Genomic DNA, 23,415 nt, shown 5'->3' on the forward strand with positions numbered 1-23,415 from the left:
TGCCAAAGAAGCAACCACGGAACTTCAGCCCCACTCCCCAACCTCTGGGGAAGGTGGAGGGGTTAGGGACCATCAAGCTAATCACCAATAGCCTATGATTTACTCAACTGGGCCCACGTGACAGAACCATAAAACCCCTAAATGAAGTGGTTCAGAGAGCTTCTGGGTTGGCAAATGTATCCATGTCCCGGAAGGGTGATGCACCCCAACCCCACAGACAGAAGCTCCTGCACTTGGGACCCTTCTGGACCTTGGCTTATGTACCCCTTCACGTGGCGGTTCATTTCTATCCTTTACGATATCCTTTATAATAGACAAATAAACATAAAGTGTTTCCCTGAGTTCTCTGAGCTGTTGTCGCAAATTATTGAAAGAGGAAGGGGTAGTGGGAACCCCTGATTTATAGCTGGTTGGCCAGAAGTACAGGTGACAACTTGGGACCTGTGACTGGCATCTGAAGTGGGGGGACAGTCTTCTGGACTGAGCCCTTAACCTGGGGGGGTCTGCAATAACTCCGGGTAGTGTCAGAATGAATTAAACTATAGGGTACCCAGTTACTGTCCACAGAGAATTAGAGAATTGCTTAATGTGGGAAACCCACATATTTGGTGTCAGAAGTGTTATGAATAGAGAAATGGTTTTCTTTTATTTATATCAAGAATAGCTGGCCTCAGAGATGTGTAATTGGGAAAAGGAGTATTTTAATAGCTTTCTGAGATAAATGTGGATATATTCTTCTTTGATACTATACCAAAACTTGAAAAGTGGTAGTTTCTTAAAGGTTAATTAGAAGGTGGAATCTGAAACCATACAATGAACTTGTTGTATTCTGTTACATTAATATCTATTGGTCTATCTCCCATGTTTAAAGAGTCTTTTACTCATGATTGATTTTATAGCATCATATATTTTCAAATATTGTAGAAAATACTGGTTTGCTGACTTATGAAGATCTTACAAATGTTGATGCATTGCATCATACGGTATAAAAAAAATCACATCATTAATATCACAATGATCTTATCAGAACACTCTATAAAGCTGTTAGAGCACACGGTGGTGAATAGAAGTTTTCCAAATTCTAAGTTTCACTTGTAAACTTAAATTTTACCACTGGGCAACAAATACTGTCAGCTGTTTTCCACGAAATGACACCGCATTTTATGGGGCCAGAATTACACTGATGCCAAAACTAGACAAAAGCAGTATAAGAAGACTACAGACCAATATCCATCTAAACAGATGCAAAAATGCTCAACAAAATATTAGAAAATCAAGTCCAGCAACATATAAAAAGACTAATACACCACAACCAAATGAGGCTTACCCTGGGAATGCAAGCTTATTCAATATTAAAAAAAAAAAATCAATGTAATCCATCATGTTAACAGACCAGAGAAGGAAAACCACATGGTCATATCAAATGACGCAGAAAAAACATTTGACAAAATTCAACACCATTCATGATTCAAACAGCAACAACTCTCAGTAAACTATTAAGAGAAGGGAACTTCATCAACCTGATAAAGGGTATTTACAAAAACCCACAGCTAACCTCACACTTTATGGTGAAAGACTGAATACTTTCTAAGACCAGGAACAAGACAAGAAACTCAAGCAATCTACACAAAAGCTCCTAGAAATAACAAGTGAGTAATAAGGCCACAGAATAGAAGGTCAACATATAAAAGTCAATCATATTGATATTTCTATGTACTAGCAATGAAAAACACTAGAAACAAAAAATTTTTAATCATACTATTCACAATAGCACCAAATAACAAAACACATTAAGGATCTGTATGCTGAAAACTATACAATGTGGAGGAAAGAAATCAAAGACCCAAGTAAATGAAGACACACATCATATCTGTGGATTTTAAGGCTCAATAACGTTAAGACATAAATTCTCCCCAAAGTGACCTATAGGCTGAACACAACTCCAATAAAAATCCCAGCACGGTTTCTTGTAGATATTGACAAGATTATTCTAAAATTTATATCGGGGGCGGGGGGGGGGGACTTAGAATAGAAAAAACAATTTTGAAAAAGAACAAACTTGGAGGACTCAAACTATCCAATCTTAAGACTCACTACAAAGCTATAGTAATCAAGACAGTGTGGTACAGGTAAAGGAACAGACATATACACCAATGGAACAGAACAGAGAGTCCAGAAATAGACCTACACAAATATGGCCACGGTACAAAGGCAATTCAATGGCATAAGAGTAGTCTTTAACTAATAAAGTATGGAATGATCCATATGTGAAAAGAAAAAAAAAAAAAAAACTTGACCTAAGGGCTTCCCTGGTGGCACAGTGGTTGAGAGTCCGCCTGCCGATGCAGAGGACACAGGTTCGTGCCTCGGCCTGGGAAGATCCCACATGCCGCGGAGTGGCTGGGCCCGTGAGCCATGGCCGCTAAGCCTGCGCGTCCGGAGCCTGTACTCCGCAACGGGAGAGGCCACAACAGTGAGAAGCCTGTGTGCCGCAAAAAAAAAAAAAAAAAAAAACTTGACCTAACCACCACAGCTTATATCTCACAGGAGAAAATCTTCATGACCTTTGATTAGGCAAAGAGCTCTTATGCATGACTCCAAAAGCACAATCCATAAAGGAAAAAAGTTGATAAATTGGACTTAATCAAAAAAGTCCTTTTGGTCTTTGAAAGATACTCTTAAGAGAATGAAAAGTCAAGCTATAAACTGGGAGAAAACATTTGCAAGTCACATAGCCAATAAAGGTCTTATAACCAGAACATATAAAGAACCTCAAAATTCAACAATAAAATATTGGGAAAGACTGGAACAAGTTACCGAAGATACAGATGGCAAATATGCACATGAAAAAACATTCAACATCCTCAGACATTAGGGAAATGCAAAGTAAAACCACAATGAGATACCACCACACATCTATCAGAATGGCTAAAAAACCCCGCAAATAAACAAAAAGCTGATTACACCAAGCGCTGCCAAGGAAATAAAGCAACTAGAACTCTCATATATTGCTGCTGGGAATGCAAAATGGTGCAGCCACTCTACAAAACAGTCTGGCAGTTTCTCATATAATTAGACACACATTTAACACATAAATCCACTACTAGGTATTTCTCCAGAGAAATAAAAACTTTTGTCCACACAAAAACCTGTACACAAATGTTTAAAGCAGCTTTATTCATAATCAAAAGCTGGAAACAATCCAAACGTGGTTCAACAGGTGGATGGATAGAACATCCATACAGCGGAACTTAGCCATAGAAAGCAATGACAGAAACAACATGGGTAAACTTCAAAGCCATTATGCTAAGTGAAAGAAGCCAGTCTCAAAGGCTACATACTATATAAATTCACTTATATGGCACTCCAGAAAAGGCAAAAAAAGAGAGACAAATAGATCAGTGGTTGTTAATTGCTGAGATAGAGGGTTTAACTACAAAGGCGACAGAACGGTTCTTCATCTTGATTGTGATGTGTGGAGTTAAAGAAACCTCAGCTAAAGTTGGAGTGGGGACAGGCCTATAGGGTGAGCTCTCACACCCCGCGAGGCATCCTCATTACCCCAAACAGGAAGAGACCAGCACCTATGTCTCAACACGAAGGTGTTGTCTATTCTATCATCCAGCAGGAAGAAGAAAACTTTTCTCTGCCCCAGGGCAGCCTAGCCAATCAGACACTGTAGCAGCCCAACCAATGAGAAGGCTCCACACTTTGGACCCCCCAGCTTCCTCTGATGGTCTCCGGTTACTACCGGCGCCCCAGCTTTTCCATATAAAAAAAGCAAGCTCCCCTTCTCTGGATTTGCCTATGGTCCACCACAATTCGCATATCTCAAACTGCAATTCTTCTGGCTATTTCCAAGTAAACTTGCTTCTGCTGGTAAAATGACTGGCTATTATATTATTAAAGTTAACAGATGACAGTTACAGGAATCTATGCATGTGTTAAACCTCACGTACACATCAAAAGGTGTCAAATTCACTGCATGCAAAATTTTTAAATAACAAAAAATGAAAAACTAGTACTCTTTTAATTACTCCACTGCTATTGAAATAAATTAACACCAAAACAAAGACAGTTTCCAAAAACAATAAAGTGTATTACAATCAAAGAAACAGACTTTGGACTTTCATTTCCAGAAACAGGCCTCACTAGATGTTCAAAGAAACACTTCCTAATACTGAATTCTCCCAAAATGCTTTTGAAAACTACATCAGAGGTTGTGGGAAATAGTGAGAAACAGAAACAAGTACAAGCAGGCTCCTTATATGAAAGCTTTGGGACCACTAATATTTTAGCATTCGGAATTTGAGGTTTTTACAGAGGTAACGCACTGTGTTTATATATACCATTAAAAAAATTTTTTAAGTCTTTATTGAATTTGTTACAATACTGCTTCCGAAGTTGTAACCACTGGACTCCCAGGGAAGTCCCTATATATACCATTTTAATACCCCAGCAGCATGTGAGACGATCGCATTCATGACTCTGCAATAAGCTCACGTCCCTTCAGGTCAAGTTTTGTTCATTTAAAAAACAACTTGTGATAGGCAAAGCTTTCTGGATTTCTGGACTGCAGACAAGGAATTGTGGACCTGTAGGAGTCAGTACAAATCAAGATGGGCAAAAGTACGAGAGAGGGCATTCACCTGAGAAAAACCACCAACTCCAAGACACTTGAGGCTTGCACTTTCAAGGGCAGCTGCCCAGGGCCCAAACAGGGTAGATTAGACCAAAACCAGGCAGAAGGCCTTAAGAGTTTAGGGCCTGGAAAACCCAAGACAAAAATTCAGTTTTAAGCGATAATGGGATAGTAATGAAGCTGGCCCCAGAAGTATGGCAAAAGCAAATGCAGGGGCTTCGCTGGTGGCGCAGTGGTTAAGAATCCACCTGCCAGTGCAGGGACACGGGTTCGAGCCCTGGTCCAGTAAGATCCCACATGCCGCGGAGCAACTAAGACCGCATGCCACAACTACTGAGCCTGTGCTCTAGAGCCTGTAAGCCACAACTACTGAACCCACGTGCCACAACTACTGACGCCCACATGCTTAGAGCCCATGCTCTGCAACAAGAGAAGCCACCGCAAATGAGAAGCCCGTGCACCTCAAGCAAGAGGAGCCCCCGCTCACCGCAACTAGAGAAAGCCTGCGTGCAGCAACGAAGACCCAATGCAGCCAAAAATAAATGAATTAAATAAATTTTTTTAAAAAAGCAAATGTAAATACACTCTGCAATAACGCAATTTAATCAGAGTCCTCAAAGAATTACCAAAGATAAAAATCCAAAGACATATATTCACAGCCAAAACCCGTTAAAATCACAGGCTACCAAGAGTGTGAATCTGAAGAAACAAATAAATGCTGATTCAAATACACAAAAACTGGGATATTGGGCTTCTCAGATAATGAATATATGTTTAATAAATTTAAATAAATAAAAAATAGGCTCAAAAGTGGGATGGAGGGCTAAAGGACTAAGAAACTAAAAAACGACCAGGCAAACCTGAAAAACAAAACTTCTAGAAATGAAAAATTCACTAACTTTTAGATTAAAATAACATGTTAAAGACTGACTCAACAGCAGGTTAGACCCATTTTAAGAGAGAATCAATGAACTAAAAGATCTGAAGAAGTCACCACCAATCTGAAAAGGCTATACTATGTATGATTCTAACTACATGACATTCTGGAAAACGCCAAAACTGTGGAGACAGGAAAAAGATCAGTGGTTGCCAGGGTCAAATCAGCAGGTATACAGAGATGAACAGGTAGAGCACAGAGGATTTTTAGGGCAGTGAAAATGTTCTGTATGACACCGTAATGACAGTTACATGTCGTTATACATTTGCCCAAACCCAGAGAACATACAATACCAGGAGTGAACCCTAAAGTAAACTACGGACTTTGGGTAATTACGACGTGCCCAGGCAGGTTCACTGATGCCAACAAGTGCTCCACTCTGGTGGGGGATATTCACAGCGGGGGAGGCGACGCAAGTGCGGGGGCAGAAGGGCATACAGGAAATTTCTGTACCTTCCCCTCAATTACGCTGTGGACCTTAAAACTGCCCTCATAAAGTCTTCGTAGAAAAGAGAAAAGAAAAAAACACACAAGGAAAATCCAGAAAAGAAATCATCTAGACCCCTGAGAAAAGATAAAAGAGAAGAGGACAAGCATGGATTGGAAGCTGTCTAATCAGAATTCCAGGAGGTGATAATTGAAAAGTGAAGAGCCTGTAATTTCCAAACGAACAGAAAAGAGAAAGAGGTGCTGTTGTTGAGATGCCAGGGCTTTAATCCCAGCTCCCACCTGCTGTGTAACCCCGGAAGTCTCCTCCACCTGCCTAACCCATTGCTTTCTCACATGTAAAACGGGGTAACTGCCTACCTCACAGGGATGCTGTGATTATTCCATGAAATCCAAGTACCCCCCTAGCACAGAACTCAATTAATGTCACCTGCTGGCAATTAAAAAATAATTTTATCTGCAAACTACAGTAAAATAGTAACAAAACTAAGACTGTGGCAGGGCTGAAATCAGCCTATCTGGGTAAGGATCTGATTTCAAAATCTGTGGAAGGGAAAAGGCAGCATGACCCCTGACCCTTCTTCATTTGTTAATTCTGCCAACGTCTTTCTTAGAGGATCCAATCACTGTAGACAGCCCTTCTGTTCCTTTTTCATACACTGACCCTACTCCAGGGCACTACCCAAATACTCCCAAATCTGCAAGTGAGTGTGGGAGAAAACTATTCCAATCCTTTTATTCCCCATCTCAAGTTTCACTTTGTAAACAGATTCAAAAATTTTTTTAAAAATACACAACAAAACAGGATAAAGAGAGACAAAAATCACACACTTACTTTTCATTAATTTTCCTGATAATTCCTTTAGTGGAGAAGAGGGACTATTTCTACTGGCTACTATAAGTCTGGAGGATTCCTGGGTTTCCACGGAACCTCCATGAGCTCCTGTTCTGGCCATTTCCAGGTGGAGAGAATGGGCACTGTAACATTCCTGGGAAAGCAGCAAGTGATTCTGAGTGTTGCTAGTTCTATTATTCAGGTCAATTCCTTCCAACTGGGCTGAGCTAGAATCCTCCACTCTCTTGTCAAGAGAGTCGGTTACAAAAGCTGCTGTAGTTTCGTGCTTTTTAGAAGGAGAGACAGGTTCAGCCAGTGAGCTCTGCTTCACCGTGTTCAGACTGTGTGCTCTTATTCGGGACCAAGTTGTAGAGTGAAAACTTTCAGCCTCTAACCAAAACTTAACCAAATGCTCCATTCTCCGAAGTTCCATGAATTGAATGAAATAAGGGAGGACAACAGTGTCATGCAAGACTTGTTCAAGGGTCTTTGAAAGACTTGATTTGGTCTCTTGAGTCTGGTAGTCCAGACAAGATCTGCCTAAAAGAAGCAGAAGAGTTAGCAGTTCAGTAACAGACAACAACCGCCAAAACGTACAATAAAAATATTTAAACAACTCAACCTCATTAAAAATCTCAGAAAAGCAAATTAATAGAAGATAACATTTTTGCCTGTCAAACTGAAAAATGTTTTTTTAAAAAAATAACAAGCACTAACCAGGGCATAGCAAAACGGATGATGAGAATGTAAAATGGCAAGACCTCTTTGGATTTTCAATCCAGTAACTCCATTTCTAGGAACTTATCCTGAGGAAAAATTGTGGACGTGTGGATATAGCTAGAAAGATGTTATGAACTCTTAGCATTATTTATAACAAAATAAAGAGCTAGCTCTGCGATTTTATCTTGAAAAGTAAAACCAAACTTAATAAAACTTAATAGAAGTTTATTTTATAGTTAACTAAATTTAGGTTATGATTATAACCACAAGCTAATTATCAGAATAAAGAAAAAAATAAAAAAATTTTAACTTTCACAGCATGATATAAAGAGGCTCATTTTCATAAAATTCACTGAGGGCTTCATCAGTTTTTCAAAAGGGCTCTTCTTAATCCTTTGATGTTTCTTCTGAAGCACTTCGTGTATCATCATCCTTGCTAACTATCCTACTGTCAATGTTAACGAGTCCATCTCTGCCAACATCTCTTTTCATGCACTTCAGGAAATCCCGATCCACTGTAAGACTTTAAGCACTTTTTTAAATCAAACTTCTAATTTTGAGATACTGGCAGATTCATGTGCAGGTAGAAGAAGTAACACAGAGAGAACCTGTGCACCCTCTACCCAGTTTCCCCTATGGTAGCACCTTTCAAACTGCAGTTCAATATCACACCAAGATACTGACGCTGACACAATCCATCAACCGTACTCAGATTTCCCCCATTTTACCAGCACTCACTTGTGTATTTAGTCCTATGCAATTTTGTCCCATGTGTAGATTCGTGTAAACACCACCAAGACACGGAACAGCCCCGTGACACAAAGGTGCCTCATGCGGCCTCTCACAGCTGCCTCCTCCACCCCAGGCAACCGCAAGCGCTCTTCTGTCTCCCATTCTACCTCTCCGCCATCCCCAGAACGGAGAAACATTTCTCTCTCAGCATAATCCCCTTGAGATTCGCCCAAGCTGTTATGCGTATCAAGAGCTTGTTCTTTTTTTTACTGCTGAGTAGTGTTCTGTGGTATGAATGTACCGGTTTGTTTACCATTCACCTGTTGAAGGACATCCAGTTTTTGGCTTTTAAGCTGCTATGAACACTGGTGTACAGGTTTTTTGTGGACATAAGTTTCCATTTCTCTGGAATAAATGCCTAAAACTGCAATGGCTGGGTCGTATGGTAACTGCATGATTAGCTTTGTAAGAAGCCGCCAAACTGTTTTCCAGAGCAGCTCTACCATGTTACATTCCCACCAGACATACGAGTAATCCAGTGACTTACAATTTTACTTTGTGACCAACACAAATGTCATTTGCAGTGCACTGCTGAGGGTGACCCACAAAGACTCTGACACCTCAGCTCTGAATACACACAAATGTTAAGCAGAGAGAGGTATCAGAAGAGGGACTAATTTTAGTAAAGGCGATCCATTCATAGATTTTTTCAATTTATGATAAACTGACATACAATTTTTATAAGTACAGAAATTTGGGCAACAAATATTCAGAAAACAAGGATCTCCTGCATGTCTTTTCTTTTTTTGCGGGGAGAGGGAGGAATTATTTTAACATAACAGAGATCCTACTATACATACCACTATGTGACCACCTTTTTTCACTTTAACATATCTTAGACATTTCTCAATGTCTTCTGAAGGCTTTCATATAGCTACACAGTATTCCAGAGCATGGGCATATCACAGTTGGATTACTTCTCTATTAATGGATATTTGTATGTTGTTCCTAATTTTTTGCTATCGTAAACATTACTGCAATGAATAGCCTCATACATACTTGTACATATATTTTTGTGCACATATGGGAGCATATCTGAGGGCTACATCTTATACTTTACCTTTCGATAAATACTTGCAAACTGCCTTCCAAAAAATCTTTACCAATTTATACTTCCTCTATACAGAAGTGGCTATTTCTCTGCATCTACATTAACATCCCAATTATCAAACTTTAAATATTTGCCAGTGTGTTAGGGGGAACATTAACTCATTATTTTAATTTGCATTTCACTAGTATTACTCCAGTGAGGCAACCTTTTCATATATTTAGTGGCCAAATGTATTTCTTTTTCTGGAAATGGCCCATTTTTCTACTGGGCCTGCTTTTTATATTTATGGAAACACAACATGGAGTCATCCATTAACTACACTTATAGCTGTTACTTCAGTTAAAACATTTTTTTCAAAGTCCCATCCAATTACACAGTTCGGTATCCTTTGGCAGGAATTTCACATATTATACTCAGTTCCTCCTCCTAGGAAGTTAACAAAAACTCAAAGTCACTTACCCAGGTCACCAAAATGAGCGGCCTCCATGTGGCTGGGCTGCTTCTTAAGTGTTGCCGTCCTACTACTTGAAAAGGAGTCCATGTTGGCAGAAATGGCATTGATTGCAACGTGACTTGGTCCTGCAGCCTCCAGCAAGGCATGATTTTTAGTGCTTTTTTGTGGGGAATGTACGGATATTGAAGCTATAATTTTTCAAAAAATTGTTAAAAATTAAACACAATTTGATAGTCTAAAACTGTCTCCTAAGAGGGCTTTAAGGGAACTTGAAAAATTAGATTTTGTAACACCTCTCTTAAGTACATACACTCAACAAAAATACTTGGGGAAATGGTAAATTAACTAAGCAGCAGAAAATTGGAAAGAAATGTCCTACTATTATTTGTAATTCTCAAAACACTGTGCCAAAAATGTAACTTAAAAGAGAGATCGGGCTTCCCTGGTGGCGCAGTGGTTGAGAGTCCGCCTGCCGATGCAGGGGACACGGGCTTGTGCCCTGGTCCGGGAAGATCCCACATGCCGTGGAGCGGCTGGGCCTGTGAGCCATGGCCGCTGAGCCTGCGCGTCCGGAGCCTGTGCTCCGCAACGGGAGAGGCCGCAAAAGTGAGAGGTCTGAGTACCGCAAAAAAAAAAAAAAAAAAAGAGATCTTTCTTTGAGTTCTCTTTGAGAACTCTACTGAAGACAGAAAGTACCAAAGGCAGCAAACATTCTGAAACATGGACCCTTTTCAATTCCTTAATACTTGCTTGCTGAAGGAACAAAATTAAAATTCCAAAATAAAAGCTTACGGGAAAAAAATTAGAAAAATACTCTTCAGGAAACTTATTTTACTTTTTAAATGAGTAACAAAATTCCACCGTCTAATAAAAACTGATCAAAGTTCAAGCTGCCTAAAGATGAAGCATACTTAAAAATTCACATATTTTCTTTAGTAGCCTGAAGAAATATTAGTATCATCCTTTTGACTTCAGAATAAAGAGGTTAGTCACCAATGTGTTAGTAGGAAATCATCAACTCCATATTATAATACGGTCAAAGTAACCCTATGAACTTGTTGCTACAGCTGAATTAACATTCCACCTATCCCATTTATTCTACACAAATATCAAAGACTCTCATGAAAGGTTTTTAAGAAGTTTTGGTTTTGTGCATTGCTATATAGCAAGAAGGCTAGAAACATACAGGTCACTGAGCATTCCACACCCTCAATATAAATACTCTCAGATGACTAAACTTCTGTCTACTAGCACCACTTATTTTATTGAGCGGTCAATTTATGATAAATTGGTCAACAGATAAGTGCTCTCAATCTTAGCAAACGGTTCCCGGACACAGAATCTGAGTGATACCACGTAATACCTCCTATGAAGAATACATAGTACTGTAATTCAATCTATTACTGTGAGATGTGTTTACAGGATAAAGCAGATGAGAATGTTTATCTTAGGCATATGTATTTATCAGTCATTCAATAAGAGCTGGGAGAATTATGCAATGGAGTTGTCTTCAAATGATTTTTTCAATTTTAGAAGAAAGTTGTTTTTTGTTTTTATTTTGATGATAAATTGAAGGGAGCAGAATCATTTTGGTAGGTTTATAAACAATAATATCTAGTTTTTTTGTACAGACAAGCTACAAATACCCTGCATCAAGAACAGTGAGACTTTCTGATTGTTTCCTAATTAGATGTGTATGATGATGTGAAATAATACTAACTCATCTGTGCAAGCCTTCTTCTTTCTTAATTCTCTGTTAGAGCCACCTCTCTCACACTCACCCTCTTAGCATCCCACCCCCAGGCCTCGTGGTCCCTTACTCTTCCCCCTTCTCCTCTCCCAAGAGCTCCTCCCCCTCCTTCTCTTTAATGCGCATATCAGCGCCCACGGGGCCAGACACGGCATCCACCACTCCTCTGCTTCCCAAGGTTCTCTGTTCTTCTTTTACTCCTTCTGCTGGAAGGCACATTTATTCTCAAACCTTCAGTTATTACTAGAGCAATCTTTTCCAAGCTTTTTTTTAGCTGTAAGCTCCCCCCACCCAAATAAACTTAAGTGGGACCTTGATATGTCTGTAAAATAGATAAAACTTTAGCTAAAACAGATATCTAAAATCTAAAGTGTTATCTAAAATAGACAAAACAGAGTTAACTGTAACTCTGGCTGATTCAAGGGGAAAGTCTCACACATGCGCTTGATTCGGGCCCTCCCAGCGCCGGCTCCAAGGGCTCACCCCTGCAGAGCTGGAGGCAGAGGGGACCCTGACCTGATCTCAGGCTGACCTCTGAGCTCAGCTTCCTGCCTGTGGCTCTAATTATTTGCTTCTAACCAACCTCTCATTTGTCATCTTTACCACCTGAAGACCAATTTTTCCAAACGTCAAACTTAAAACATCTTCCAGACTAATTCTCCTCTCATTTCCCTCTCTCTGTCAATCCACCAGTCCCTAAAGCTCAAGAGCTTGGACCCACTCTTCTCACTATACCTATTTGCTTGTCAAGATCTGTTGACTTTTCCTTCAAGATACTGACCTGTTTATTTTCAACACCACACCCTTAGTACAGGCCTTCTTGTATCACAGCAAAGCACTTCTAGGGTCTCCATCCTACATGACTCTTTCAGACTAACCTCTATAAATGCCATATGTAAAGCATCAACATCCTGCTCAAAAGCCCATAGTGGTTCCCGGTTTTCTCTGTCTCAACTCTTTTCTGGCCTTTAAGACCCTCTACAATCTGACCTCAATCTATCTTAAAAATTTCCTTTTAGTAGTCTGAAGGTCCTTCTGCCCAGTATATACTCAAAGAAATAAGAAGCTGGGCTGGTAAGGGAAAGAGGAAGAATTGACTCTTTCATTCAAATCCTTCTTATCATTCAAATTTCATACACATTAAGTCTCATTTCTATAAAGGCTTCCCTATGCTCCAGAAACCATCTGCTGATCTCAAATTCCTTTGAACTCCCTGTAATACTAATAACTAACAACTAATCCAACATATCAAGGGCCTACTCTGTTAAAACTAGATGGTAATAGCTACCAATATAAAACCTACTATGTACAAGGCACTGTACTGGTTTCTTTTCTTTCTTTCTTTCTTTTTTTAATAAATTTATTTATTTTTGGCTGCGTTGGGTCTTCGTTGCTGCACGTGGGCTTCCTCTAGTTGCGGAGAGAGGGGGCTACTCTTGTTGCAGTAGGCAGGCTTCTCATTGTGGTGGCTTCCCTTGTTGCGGAGCACAGGCTCTAGGCGTGCGGGCTTCAGTAGTTGCAGCACATGGGCTCGGCAGTTGTAGCTCGCGGGCTCTAGAGTGCAGGCTCAGTAGTTGTGGCGCACGGGCTTAGATGCTCCGCGGCACGTGGGATCTTCCCGGACCAGGGCTCGAACCCATGTCCTCTGCATTGGCAGGTGGGTTCTTAACCACTGCGCCACCAGGGGAAGCCCTGTACTGGTTTCTTGATGTACTTTTTTGGGGGTACATTATTTCATTTATCTCTCACAATAATGCTACAAGACCAGTATTTTCTTCATTTTGGAGACGAATACACAAACAGAACAAAGTTAAGTGCTTTGCCCTAAGTCAATAAGGTAGTAAAGAGGCATTTCAACAGGCAAGATTTCAACCTCGGTCTGCTAGACTATAGAAAATCACTCTTTTATCTGGTTACTTGGACTGTAGAATTATTGTGCTTAAGATAACGTGTGTAAATGGACGTCTCAAGGGCACCTCCCAGCCACCATAGCAAAAAGGAACAGGTACTGGCCCAGTGTGGTTCTCCACCAGCCACAGTGTTAGGCCTGCCAGAAAGCTGGGTGCCAGGCTTAGCTTCCTCGCCCTCATACCTAATCGAGAACAAAGCTCTACCTATTCCACCTCCCACACGGCTCTGTCCAGGTCTCTTTATCTCCACCACTGCTGACTGAGCCCAGCCATCTGTGCATCATCTGATTCATGCTCCTCTTCCTACCACCAATTTGTAAGTTCACCGAGGGCAGGATCTGGATCCAAGTCTTTTTTGTTCACTGTTACAGCCACAATTTTTGTCTAACACCTAGAACAGAACAGGTGCTCAATAAACCATAGTTATTATGATTTTGGTTTATTTGCTACTGTTCTGGGTCTGAGTCTGTCCTTCTAATCAGACTGCAAACTTCTTGAGGGCCTGTTTCCCTGCTGCGTCTGTGTTATTCTAAAGTTAAGGCAGTGGGCCTTCCCTGGTGGCGCAGTGGTCGAGAGTCCGCCTTCCGATGCAGGGGACGCGGGTTCGTGCCCCGGTCCGGGAAGATCCCACATGGCGCGGAGTGGCTGGGCCCGTGAGCCACGGCCACTGAGTCTGCGCGTCCGGAGCCTGTGCTCCGCAACGGGAGAGGCCACAGCAGTGAGAGGCCCGCGTACCGCAAAAAAAATAATAAATAAATAAAAATAATAATAAAATTAAGGCAGTGAATGTGAGCACAGACAATGTACTGTCATAAATAAAGTACAAGCATGGAGTGTTTTAGCCTGGGACAGATTGAGGAGTTAGGTAGGCCAATCCCCTTGTTGTACAAATGAGGAAAGTTCCCCCAGGTCACACTGTCGGAGGCTGGTGTGCCTCGGACATCAAAGTCCCTCCTGCTACTGCAATCAAGGTTAGACTTCACAAGCCTCTGCTTGCTGAGGGCTTGAAGTCTTTACCAATATCAATCAAATTCTCCTTAAAAAAGGCAATATGAACCAACTGGGTTTAAATTATCAGAAATAAGCGGAAAATAAGGCTGTAAGCTACCCTGCTTCTTCCCTAATCTTACAAACCTCTAAGTTATTGATTAGTGTCCCTCTGGAGCATATGGAGTTACTACTCAATGCTAGCCACACAACATACAACATTTAAAAGAAAAATCTAAATAAGTAGCAATCTTTAGAATTCACATAAATAAATTACATCTATGAAATTTGTACGTAATGGTCATGAAAGTAATTTTCACTATAATTTTCCCTTTTCAATTTTTGTACACTGACATAATGAAATCAGTCAAAACTACGCAGAGATTACAATCTTAAAGAAACATGCTCTTGCCTATAAATAAGGACAATATATTGACTCCAATAAAGGACTCCAAATAAACTTTAGGTTAAGGCCATTCATCCAAAGTAATAAGGAAGTGAAAACTGTAAGCATCCATACTTCCAGATAAACCACAGAAAACCAGGCTTCATAAGTCAGTGGTCAGACTACTCAGTAAAGAGTATTTTTTGCTTTTTTTTTTTTAAATACAGTCAACTAATTGCTTTTGGGGAATAATCAAATGTGTGATTAGTAAGGACGACACTGGTTCACTGAAATCACTAGGACAACCAATAAATGCTTAGTAAAAGTCTATTATATGGTGGGTGTTGAAGAGTATATAAGTTAACAGGGAAATGTGTCACAGTCATAAGTAATTATAAAAGAAGGCAGAGACGATTAATGGCAAAATAAGGGAGAATGTAACAGGATGAAAGAGTTCATCCCTGCAACATGCTGACTCACCTTTACCTGACTTGACATCTGAGGTCTTCTCTTGTTCTTTGCCTTTCACTGGAAGAGAAGAGATCACCATGACCAACTTCTACAGCCAGAAACCCCCTTCCAGACCTTGTAAAAATCACACCAGCTCTATTCTGACACAGGTGAGTGGTGTTCAAAGTTCCGCAACATCGGGCGAGCTGCCCTGGAGCGGGGCAGGGCAGTTGTCAGGGGAAGCTTCTCTCAGGAAGTGGTCTTTGAACAGCATTTGGTCAAGTACGCTCAGAGCTTAAGGAGAGACAAGGTCAGAACACCTGGGTTCAAATCTGGGCTCTGCCATTCAATAGCCATGTGATGCTGGACAAGTTACTTTAATTCTCTGGGTCTCAACTTCCTTCATTTACAAAACTAGGTCACTGTTATGAGTTAGTAAAGAGTCATTTCAACAGGCAGGATTTCAACCCTGGTCTGCTAGACCCTAAAAAAATCACTCTTTTACCTCTGGTTAAAAACTCGGACTGTAGAATTACTGCGTGGTTAAGATAACGTGTGTAAATGGACATCTCAAAAGCACCTCCCAGCCAGCATACCAAAACCGAACATGTACTTGCCCAGTGTGGTTCTCCATCAGCCACAGTGGAGACTACCTAATAGGGTTGTGAATGAAAACATAAGTACTTGTAAAGGGCTTACAAGAGGAGCTAGGACACAGTAAACTTAAGACGCTAGTTAACATTATTACCATGTGCCACTCACTACTAGATGCAACCTGAAGAAAAAGACAGAGTTCTCTGGTTGTGTAACATCTCTGACTTCCTGTGTATCCCTGCCACAGCATCAAATACAAATATTCTAAACTTACAAACATTCTAAAACTTCTACTACTCAAGCCTTAACAACTGTCTCTTAAAAAATTATACCATTTCGGGCTTCCCTGGTGGCGCAGTGGTTAAGAATCTGCTTGTCAATGCAGGGGACAAGGGTTCAAGCCCTGGTCTGGGAAGTTCCCACAGGCCACAGAGCAACGAAGCCCGTGCGCCACAACTACTGAGCCTGTGCTCTAGAGCCCGCGAGCCACAACTACGGATGCCCGCATGCCTAGAGCCCGTGCTCCGCAACAAGAGAAGCCAACACGATGAGAAGTCCACACACCACAACGAAGAGTAGCCCCCACTCTCCGCAACTAGAGAAAGCACGCATGCAGCAAGGAAGACCCAACGCAGCCAAAAATAAATAAAATAAATTTAAAAAAAATTATACCATTTCTCCTCTATTACACAAAACACTGGAAATTCTAATGCAGACACACTAGCAAGATCACATGCAGGAAGGAAAGGGCATGGTAGCTCAAGCCAAGTGAGAAACTTACGGGATCTGACACAGCCCACTTTACTTTTCTTATGTTTTTTCTTTTTTATAAAATAATTAATTAATTAATTTTTGGCTGCGTTGGGTCTTTGTTGCCGTGCACAGGCTTTCTCTAGTTGCGGCAAGTGGGGGCTACTCTTCGTTGTGGCGCCTGGGTTTCTCATTACAGCGGCTTCTCTTGTTGCAGAGAACGGGCTCTAGGAGCGCAGGCTTCAGTAGTTGTGGCACGTGGGCTCAGGAGTTGTGGCTCACGGGCTCTAGAGCGCAGGCTCAGTAGTTGTGGTGCATGGGCTTAGTTGCTCCACGGCATGTGGGATCTTCCTGAACCAGGGCTCGAACCCGTGTCCCCTGCACTGGCAGGTGGGTTCATAACCACTGTGCCACCAAGGAAGCCTAGAATTTCTTGAATATTCTATGTATGCAATCATATTATCTGTGAATAATGACTCTTGTTCCCTTTCCCTCACAAAACTTAACTTTTCCATCTTTTTTTCATGTGTGTGCTGTTGCGAAGACTATGCTAGCTTTCCTTCTGTTTGTATATCCCTGATATGTTTCTCCATCCTTTTACTTTTAACTTTCCCATGACCTTTTTAACATTTAAACAGTACAGGAAACCAATCTGAAGATCACCATCTTTTTATCGTCTGGGTTAACCCATTTCTTTTTATTGTGATTACTGCTCTTTATTTCTAAAAAGAACATTCTTAAAACTCTAACTATGACGACGAATTTGTTGACTTCTCCTGGTAATTCTGTACATTTTGTTTTATACCTTTTGAAACTGATTTAGGTACAAACAAGTTCACAGTTTTATCTTCCTAGTACCCTTTTCGCTTCATCATAATTTACAGGCCTTCTTAGCCCTAATGGTATTTTATGCTTTAAAGTATTTCATCTACCACACAAACTTTCTTCTAGTTAACATTTGCCTGATATATCTTTGCATCCATTTATTTTCAATTTCTCTACGTCCTTATGTTTTGGTGTGTCTCTGGTAAATAGGTGCATTTTGGCTTATTACCCAACTTGAGCCTTCATCTTTTAGTCCATCTTTATACAAACTTTTGTTAGATTTTTTAGCCATAGAGATTTTATTCTATTTATATTTAAAGTGGTTTATTTCTGTCATCTTATTTTGCACTACTTCTTCTATAAGAAATAATAATTTCTTATTATTATGAAACATTTAAAACAAAGGCAAGACTAGACCTTAATATGAGGAACACTCAGGTTTAGCAAATCTTAACATTATGCCATATTTGCTTCAGAAGAATTTTTAAAAGACATAAAACACTGCAGTTACAACTAAAGTCCCTCCCTCAACTCATTCCCCCTCTTCCTAGAGAAAAAAATTTCAGAAATGGAATGTTTATGGTTTCCATCATTTTTACCCTTTAATATATTTATGTATTCATAAACAGGTTATAGCATTGTTTGAAGGTTTTTAAACAAGTGGTTGTGCCGATTGCCATCTCCAGCTGCAGTGTATCCTAATCAAATCTTGATACAGCCAGGCTTTAATCCCAACTCCTAAGGTCTTCTCAAGAACTTCACTCTTGCAAGTAACCTCTTTGGTATCATTTTCTCCCTCTCTACCGGATCTTTCCTAGAACAAACGCGCTTAGCATCTTTTATCTTAAAAAAACAACCCCCCCACCCTTACCCCAATGGCCCCTTCCAGCCCCTTCCCCGTTTACCCCTCCTTTTTGAAATATTATCTTCTCTTAGCTTCCATGATATCGTACTCCTATATCACTGGCGTTTTCTTGTGATTCTCCTTTGCCAATGACTCATGTTCCTCAACTTCTAAAAGCTGGATTAACCCCGGAGCTCTCTCCTTGTCTACAGCATGGCAGGAGATTCTACCTGGCCGCTGTAGAGGGTTGTAGAGGGTTCTACCTGGCCTTCCTAGTAAGAGGGTTGTATCCTGGCACACAACTGGCTAGCTTCTCTCCATTTCCCAGAAGCCCCTGAGTTAATTAACTGTGACCATATGACTCGGTCCTCAGCAATGAAGTGTGAACAGAAGAGGTGTGTGCCATTTCTGGCCAATGCTTCTCTTTCCCCTTATCAGGAGTCAGAAAGCTGACAGAAGGGACTAAGATCTGGCTTTGATCACACAGACTATACCCTAAGAGAAAGAGGAATAACACAATGGGAGGAAAACGATGCCTGAATGATCGTGAAGCAAAGCCACCTGATGACCAGGGACTTGGATAGTTACACAAGATAGAGATAAAGGCCTACCTTGTTTGAGCCATTGTACTTAGTGTCTCTTTGTCACGGTACCTTAGCCTTTCAACACAACTAATTCATATCCCATATGTACTCCACAGATGAGCTCATTTAGGCCTGTGTCTTTAACCATCATTTATGCAAAATACTTCTAAGTCCAGATTCAGCACTCAAATTCTGATCCCCTTCCAGAACTACAGACCTGTACATCCAACTGCCTCCTTGACATATCCACACGGACGTCCAAGAGTTTCTGCACACTCACAACTGCCAGAAGAGAGCTCTGGACTCCTCCTACCTCAAGCTCTAAGCTTTCCAAAGCTTTCCCAGTTTTCCTTCACTCCAATCATCTACTCAAGTCATGCTATCTCTATCTCTAAAACATGCCCCATTGCCCTCCACTCCCAGCACATTTCAGCCTTCTTTCTGTCCTTGAACAAACCCTGCTCTTTCCTGCCTCAGGATGTTGGTATTACCAGTTCTCTCCAGCCAGAATGCAGTTCCTTTTACCTTTGCAAGGCTGGCTCTCCTTCCTCATTGAGACCTCAATTTAAATACCATCTGCTCAGACAAGCCTTCCCTCACTATCCAAACACAAATTGTCATCTGGCGATCTGCTCCCACATCACTGTTTAAATTCCCTGCACAGCACTTATTACTTCCTACTTTAATTATTCAACAAATATTTACTAACTTCCTAACTATATCCCAGGCACTAATCTAGACATGGGGATACAGCCATGAACAGAAATCATCTTCCATCCTAATAAAACACATAGTACAGCAGATGGTGACAAATGCTACAGAAAAAATAAAGTAGGGTGACGGGATGGGAGTGCAGGGCCTGGGGACTACAATCTTAAGCAAGCTAGTCAGAGAAAGCTTCACTAAGATGTCAATTAATCAAAAACCTGAAGAAGATGGGGGACAAAATAGGCACATATCTGTGGGAAGAGGTTTCCAGGCAGAGAGAATAAGTGCAAAGGCCCTGAGGTGGGAATGTACTTAACAACAAAGAGGCAAATATAAATGGAAGAATGATGGAGAAAGAAAGCAGGAGATGAACACAGAGAAGAAATGGGACCTAGATTATGGAGGGCCATGTACAGAAAGCCACTGAGGGAATCTGAACAGAGGTGTGGCAGAATGCATTTCGAAAATACACCAGAGGCGTCAAGAATGGAAGAAGGCAAACCAAATTGAAGCCTATAGTAAAATAATCCTGCTTCCTTGATCTTCACAAAACCGGCTTCCTCTTGACATTTAAGCTGAGATCCGAATGACATCCCTCAGAGGACTTCCTTAACCACCCAGCCTAAATAGAGATGACTCCCTAGACCAGGGTGCTAATGGTCAGGGATGGTGAGAAATGGTTGGATTTGGGTATATTCTGGGGTAGACCTAACATATCAGATATACAGTAGGAGAGAAAGAGGTTCAGGAAGGTATTAAAGTTTTAGCCTGAGCAATTAAAAGGCCAGAAATGTAATTTGTTAAGATGAGAAAAAGTGATGTACAAGTTTAGGAGGACTAAATCTAAGGGGAAATTTTAGATACAGTAGGCTAAAGATTTATCTATTAGACATCTATTAGGTAGAGGTATAAAGTGGACCAATGGCTGGATACACAGTCTGAATTCAGGGCAGAGAATCCAAGCTGGAGATGTAAATTTGGGAGCCATCAGCAGATAGGTGGTATTTAAAAATGGTATTCAGAGACTGGATGGGATCCCTAAATAAGACCATCTCCAGTTTCTATTCTTGCCACATCCAGTTTCCAAAAGGCATCTAGAATGATCTTTTTAAAACATAAAAAGAGATCAAATCACCCCTCTTTAAAATTTTAAAAGTAATATTGTTTCTGCACTTGGAATAACACCTAACCGTGACCTACAAAGCTCTGAATCATTTGATCCTTGTCTACCTCTCTAAGCCCAAGTCACAGTGGGCTTTTCTTTCTTGAAGGGCACCAAACTCTTACCTCCCAGCCTCTGAACACGTTATTCCCTGTGCCTAGAATGCTCTTCCCTGGCCTCTGTATGTTACCTCCTGCTGTTCCTTCAGCTCTAAGTTTCAAGGTCACCTGCTGAGGCCTTTGACTAACATCAAACCGAAATATGTTTCTTCTCTCAAGTTCTTTCATAACACTGTATTCAATTTGTAAACAGAGAGAGGGAGACAGAGAGAGGGAGACAGAGAGAGGGAGACAGAGAGAGAGAGAGAGAGAGAGAGAGAGAGAGTGATTTATTGTCCGTCTACCCCAGCAGACAACAAGCTCCATGGATATAAGGATTTTGTCTTGTTCAGTGCTTAATACTGAGCGCCTAGCACAGTGCCTGGCAAACAGTGGACGTTCAAAAGTATTTGTTGAATAGAGACAACAGTCTATTGTGCAACATGCAATCTGCCTCATTATACACAGAATGCTCCCCCCCCCGAAAAAAACACTACAACTAACCATTCCAACACTCAAACAAATTAGAGAGCTATTAACTATACCAAGGTACCTTACCAATAAAGCTTCCTTGTACCATTTTACCACTTTCATTCATTCAGAGTGCTTTTCATTCACTCATCATGGTTTCATTCACTCATCACACGGCATCAGTTATTAAAACTCTGTGCGTACTTAAAAGGAAATCTTTAATTTATAGAGTTGAATGGGGCCTTTAGGAATCATTGAATTCTCAGGTGAGAGAGGAAAGAGGGTTAACATTTTTCTGTCCCAGGTGACAGAGTTAGTAGCAGAGCTGTCACGTGAACCTAAGTCCCTGATTTAGTTTAGTGCTTTCCCCAAAACCCGTTTTTGTCTGGTAAATTTTCCCGGAAGCAACGAGAATCGATACAAGAACCACTAATCAACCCAGAAGGCCCACACTTGTCCACTCTGGATACGTACAGGTAACGAAACGCCAACAACCTTACCCAGGCTCAAAATCAAGCTGCCTCTACTCAAAAACTGGGGAGCTACTCCTGAAAATCAGAAATATAAGCAGTTTGCTTCTGGAGTTTGGGTGCCAGGACTCAGTAAACTTGCTAACCCATCAAATGAAGGAGTCGTTTTCGTTAGGAGACTTTTAGCCATAAGTTAAGCACTGTCACTTCAGGAACAGCAGAATCCCGCTCCCCCACCCCACCCCCCGAAAAAAGGGGAAACTGGAAAAGAGCACTAGTTGAAGAAAACAATTTTTTCACGTGTTGCTTGACATAAACCCCTCAATATTCTGACAAGTCCGAGACTTCCGTAAAGAAAGTACGGAAGGAATTCCCTTCTTCTGGTACAAACGCACACACACGCACCACCCCGCCCCCGAAAAGCTGTGTGTCCGCAAAAGGCACCACCCCGCGCGGGTCCCGGCACACACTTCGGAACCGGCGGGGCGCCCGCCCGCCCGCGCGGAGGCCCCGCTCCCTCTCGCAAGACCGCGGGCGCGGCGCACAGAGCGTCCTTCCGCGCCGAGGCCTCGGCCTCGCCACCACCCGCCGCCCCAGGCCCGGCCCCGCGCCCGTCCGCGCCCCTCGTTACCTTTCCGCCGGAAGAAGGACATGGCGGGGCCCGGGTCGGGGCGGAGGGCGCGGGGGGACTGGCGCGGAGAGGGCCCGGCTCCCCTCATTCAGCAACCGGCCCGGACTTCCGGGTCCACAGCGGCCGCCGCGCTAGGCCGAAAAGAGACCCGTCTTCCGGGTGTGGGCCCCGCCGTCTCTTGGAGACGTGCCGGTAGCTCCCGCCGCCATGTTAACAACAAGCCGCCCGCCCGGAGTTCCGGTCCTTCCCCGCGCGGGGCTTCACGGGAGGCCGCGCGCCGCCCCCGCGCCCCGCCCACGTGACGCGCGCGCGCAGCCTGCGCTCGGTCCGGGACCCCGTGGCTCTCGCAGGCTGGAACTGCGCGGGCGCTGCCCGAGCCGAGCCAATCCTCCCTGAAGCGGGGCCTCTGCCACGGCCAAGTGTGGCCAGGGCACTGGCGGCCAGAACGGCCGCACCCCCGCGGTCCCAGCGAGCGGACCCTGGAGCGGGCCTCGAGATGCGGGCCAGGTCCTGGGATGCGGACTCCGGGTACCACCTGCTCTGTGCTCCTCCGCGGTCCCCGCGACCTCAGCCGTGGAGGAGGAAAGTGGGCCTACTACAGGACGCGATCCCTGCGAACGCTCAGCTCTGAAAGGGCAGCGACATAAAAGCCTCGCCATTATTTACCGGACGGAGTCCAGTGGGTCATCCTTCTAGCCTCGTTCAAATGCCATTTTCCTATGAACCTCTGACCTCCCTCGCCCCTAAAGCAGAGTGACCAGCCTCCCACCCGTGGGGCCCCTCCCACAGGACTGCGTAATCCCTGTAGCTGGGCGCTCCTGCGGGGGAGGAGCCTGTAAGATCAATAAATGGGTTTTTCAAATCTGACGTCGATCAGGTGACGGACGGAGCAGCAGAGGTCCAGAGAGAAGGGGCAAC

At 42.4% G+C, this 23,415-nt stretch overlaps 2 protein-coding genes and 1 long non-coding RNA gene across 10 annotated transcripts in view; 1 reads left to right on the plus strand and 2 right to left on the minus strand.

The window, feature by feature from the left end:
• AKAP10 (A-kinase anchoring protein 10) overlaps positions 1–23,200 on the minus strand; it is a 54,374-nt gene extending 31,174 nt beyond the window's left edge. For 2 of the 8 annotated variants that reach the window (XM_067715419.1, XM_067715425.1), the window contains exons 1-4: positions 22,498–22,754; positions 15,391–15,438; positions 9,884–10,066; positions 6,862–7,401 (exon numbers count right to left, since the gene is read on the minus strand). In XM_067715419.1, coding sequence (XP_067571520.1) covers positions 6,862–7,401; positions 9,884–10,066; positions 15,391–15,438; positions 22,498–22,585 — 859 coding nt within the window. In that variant the 5' untranslated portion in view covers positions 22,586–22,754. Of the gene's footprint in view, positions 1–6,861; positions 7,402–9,883; positions 10,067–15,390; positions 15,439–22,497; positions 22,755–23,163 lie in introns of those variants that run through there. The other 6 variants (XM_067715423.1, XM_067715422.1, XM_067715421.1 and 3 more) reach the window with 6 other exon arrangements.
• The window catches only part of LOC137212250 (multidrug and toxin extrusion protein 2-like), a 352,581-nt gene that overhangs the window by 288,670 nt on the left and 40,496 nt on the right, over positions 1–23,415 (plus strand). The gene's annotated exons all lie outside the window — the stretch shown is intronic.
• LOC137212254 (uncharacterized) overlaps positions 1–23,415 on the minus strand; it is a 317,962-nt gene that overhangs the window by 36,824 nt on the left and 257,723 nt on the right. The window lies entirely within an intron of this gene.

The sequence above is a fragment of the Pseudorca crassidens genome, chromosome 19, assembly GCF_039906515.1.
Source record: "Pseudorca crassidens isolate mPseCra1 chromosome 19, mPseCra1.hap1, whole genome shotgun sequence".
Taxonomy (NCBI): Eukaryota; Metazoa; Chordata; class Mammalia; order Artiodactyla; family Delphinidae; genus Pseudorca; species Pseudorca crassidens.